At 37.2% G+C, this 3,609-nt stretch overlaps 1 protein-coding gene across 1 annotated transcript in view; it reads left to right on the top strand.

The window, feature by feature from the left end:
* The window catches only part of TOR1AIP1 (torsin 1A interacting protein 1), a 40,208-nt gene that overhangs the window by 2,485 nt on the left and 34,114 nt on the right, over nt 1-3,609 (top strand). Inside the window, exon 2 of the mRNA XM_023510810.1 lies at nt 1,035-1,112. Within this exon, the coding sequence (XP_023366578.1) occupies nt 1,035-1,112 (78 nt within the window). The remainder of the gene's footprint in view (nt 1-1,034; nt 1,113-3,609) is intronic.

Raw genomic sequence — 3,609 nt, 5'->3', positions numbered from 1 at the left:
TGCCTCCGCCTCCCAAGTAGCTGGGACCACAGGCGCCCGCCACAACGCCCGGCTATTTTTTGGTTGCAGCCGTCATTGTTGTTTGGCGGATCCGGGCTGGGGATTCAAACCGGCCACCTTAGGTGTACATGGCTGGCGCCTTAGCCGGTTGAGCCATAGGCGCCGAGCCTTATTTTAGTTGCTCTTTAAGGGTCTAAACATTTTTTAGTCTTCTGGTTTTTTCCACATCATTTGTGATACTCTACCTCATCTTTTTAATTTTCTAAAACAATATTATTGCCAGATGTGCCTCACACCTGTAATACTAGTAGTCTGGGAGGCTGAGGCAATCCACTGAGACCAGCCTGAGCAAGAGTGAGACCCATCTCCACTAAAAATAGAAAAATCAGCCTATTGTTGTGTTGAGTGCCTATAGTCCCAGCTACTCAGAGCCTGAGACAGAAAGATCACTTGAGCCCAAGAGTTTGGGATTGCTATGACACCAGGGCACAGAGTGAGACTCTGTCTCAAATAAATAAATAAATATAATATAATATAATGTAAAATACTGTAATCTTAGCACTCTAGGGAGCCAAGATGAGTGGATTGCCTGAGCTCAAGTGTTTAAGACCAGCCTAAGTCAGAGCAAGATCTCAACTCTAAAAATAGATGGTAAGCCCAACTACTTAGGAGGCTGAGGCAAGAAGATCACTTGAGCTGAAGAATTTGAGGTTGCTCTGAGCTATGATGCCATGTCACTCTATCAAGGGCAACAGAGTGAGACTCTGTCTCAAAAAAATAATAATATAAAATAAAATAAAACAATATTATTACTATTGCAAGGCCACAATGGTGAATATTTTTACTGATGAATTAATTATATTCTGTCTTAGAGAATTTCTGACTGGTTTAATTCTTAAGTGTTAGTAAATGTAACTACATGGTTCTGAAGAAATGAATTACTTGCACTTTTGCTTATATATATTGCTGTAAATATGAATAATCTCCCAGGTTATATATTCTGAATTTTAACTCATTTTATGTCTGTTCCATAGAGGATGAACCATCTTCCCAAACTGTTTTAAGCCAAACAGTCTCAAAGAAAACTGACAGAAGAATGCAAGAGAATCCAGGTAAAACAGTTAATATTTTGTTTCTGTTTACCTGACAACTTTTTTTAAGTTCATTGAATTAGGTAATACAGATATGTATCAAGAAAAGACAGGGTGGATGCTTAAGTACCTACTCAAAGTACCAGCTACTTTGTATATGTTAATCCATGTAACCTTGCAAGATTAGATATTATACCCATTTCATAGATGAGAAAACTAAGACTCTTCCCTAAGATCAAATACGTGACTGAGACAAAATTTAGACCCAGATTTGTCTTCTCCAAAGTTCTTAATTTCCCCCCAAGTACCTCAATATCACTCTCCCATGTAGTAACTAGCTACTCAGTGAAGTTTGTTACATGTTAAATGAATGAGTATCATACTGGCCTCTATTTAAAATGGATTAAGTTTTCTGAATAGTAAAATCTTGACACATATGATCAATCCTGTGAGTTTAATACTATGTCTTATCTAATCTAAGAAGCCATTAGTTGGAAGATACACATCATTGTTTTATGTACCATCTAAAACAGCAGTTCTCAACCTGTGGATCGCAACCCACAGGAACTGTATTAAAGGGCTGCAGCATTAGGAAAGTTGAGAGCCACTGATCTAGAAGGAAATATGTTAAAGTATAAAAAAAATTGTCTTAGAATCAGTGTAACATGGAAGTAGGCTACATTTAATAGCTTACTTACGTTTTAAAATATTTTGAAAAGCTGGGGAAATTATTAAGTTCAGTTAGGTTCCATTTACTTTCAACCTGCTTCTTTGATATCAGGAAAGTCCTACAGTAATAAGTGATCATAGCTATTGAATTTGATCATCCCTGGTTTTTATTTCCCAGACCCTAACTTATTTATCTATTGCTTCCACAAAGATTATGCTTTATAATTTAAACTACAGTATTCTCAATTTAGAATGAAGTACATCTGGTTCAAGTTCAGTTTCAAATAAACACACCTTTATGCTTAATTCCTTGAATAGCCTATGAGATTATAAACTATCTTAGAAATATACTTTGAATAATGATGCTGTAATCAGATTTTCAGATCATTTGGAAAAACTATAATCTTGGATTTATTTATAAAGATTTAATTGTATGTCTCTTACATTCAAAAAAGCAAAAATCTAAGCTTATAAAAGATTTACTTTGGCTCAGTGCCTGTAGCACAGTAATTATGGCACCAGTCACATATACCAAGGATGGCAGGTTTGAACCCTAGCCCTAAACAACAATGACATCTGCAACAAAAAATAACCGAGTGGTGTGGCGGATGTTCCCAGCTACTTGGGGGAGACCAAGGCAAGAGAATCATTTAAGCCCAAGAGTTGGAGAGTGCTGTGACACCACATCACTCTACCAAGGGCGACATAGTGAGACTCTGTCTCAAAAAAAAAAGATTTACTTACTGAGTTAAGTAAATTGGTATAATAAAGGCTGATGAGTACCAGCTTATAGACCATTATAAAACTATTATAGAATGTTTTGAACAGCCTTTTTAGAGTTTTACTAGGCTCATATTTAAGAACCGCTCGTGAGGTCCAAGGCTGGAAAGTGTTGTAGAAGGAGCACTGGACCTTGGTGAAGTTACCCACCTGTCTTGATCTTCAGGCCTCTCTCTATATTATTTGCCTTGCATAACTTACAAGGCCACTTGAGAAATGAGATAATACATGCAAAATCTCTTTATACACAGTAGAGCATACAGGTAACATACACTTTATAAGAGATAGGAAATGCATAAAATGTTGCTTAAGCACGTCCTTTTTGTCAATAAGGTTATACTATAATTGGAAATTAAAAACAAAATTTTTCCACTGTAGATGACAGATTGAATGGAACCTATGCATAGATTACTTGGGATGTATTGATAGCACACTGTACATTCAATATAACAAAGAATAAGAGTATAGAATATGTCTATCTTGGGGAGATTTGCGATGCTATTCCTCTAAAAGGTGTCTTAAAAAATCATACTGCATGTAATATTTGGTATATTCCCATCCTGTGCCTCTCAATGAAAGGAGAAGGAGTTTAGCAATTTTGGGGGGTTTTTTTGAGACATGGTCTCACTCTGTTGCCCAGGCTAGAGTATAGTGGTGTCATCATAGTTCACTGCAACCTCAGACTTCCAGGCTCAGACATATCCTCCTGCCTCGGCTTCCCAAGTAGCTGGGACTACAGAGTCTAATTATGTTGTTCAGTCTGGTCTTAAACTCTTGGCATCAAGCAGTACTCCTGCCTTAGTTCCCAAAGTGCTAAGATTACAGGTGTGAACTACCACACCGTCTAGTGCTATAATTACATATAGGGCCATTTGTGTGGTTTTAGAGAAATTTATGCAAAAATGCTCTTAGGAATGAAGACCCAAACCAAGCAACCATCTTCTACAACAACCTATAAAAAAACTACATGATTCATTATCCTGTTTTTCGAAGACTTGAAAAATGTTCATTATATTAGTTTAGGGCTCGGCCCCTGTGGCTCAAGTGGCTAAGGCGCCAGCCACATACA

This window comes from Otolemur garnettii, unplaced genomic scaffold (genome assembly GCF_000181295.1).
Source record: "Otolemur garnettii isolate 467f Iridium unplaced genomic scaffold, OtoGar3 scaffold00016, whole genome shotgun sequence".
In the NCBI taxonomy this organism is placed as follows: domain Eukaryota; kingdom Metazoa; phylum Chordata; class Mammalia; order Primates; family Galagidae; genus Otolemur; species Otolemur garnettii.
This window is presented reverse-complemented; position numbering and strand designations above follow the sequence as displayed.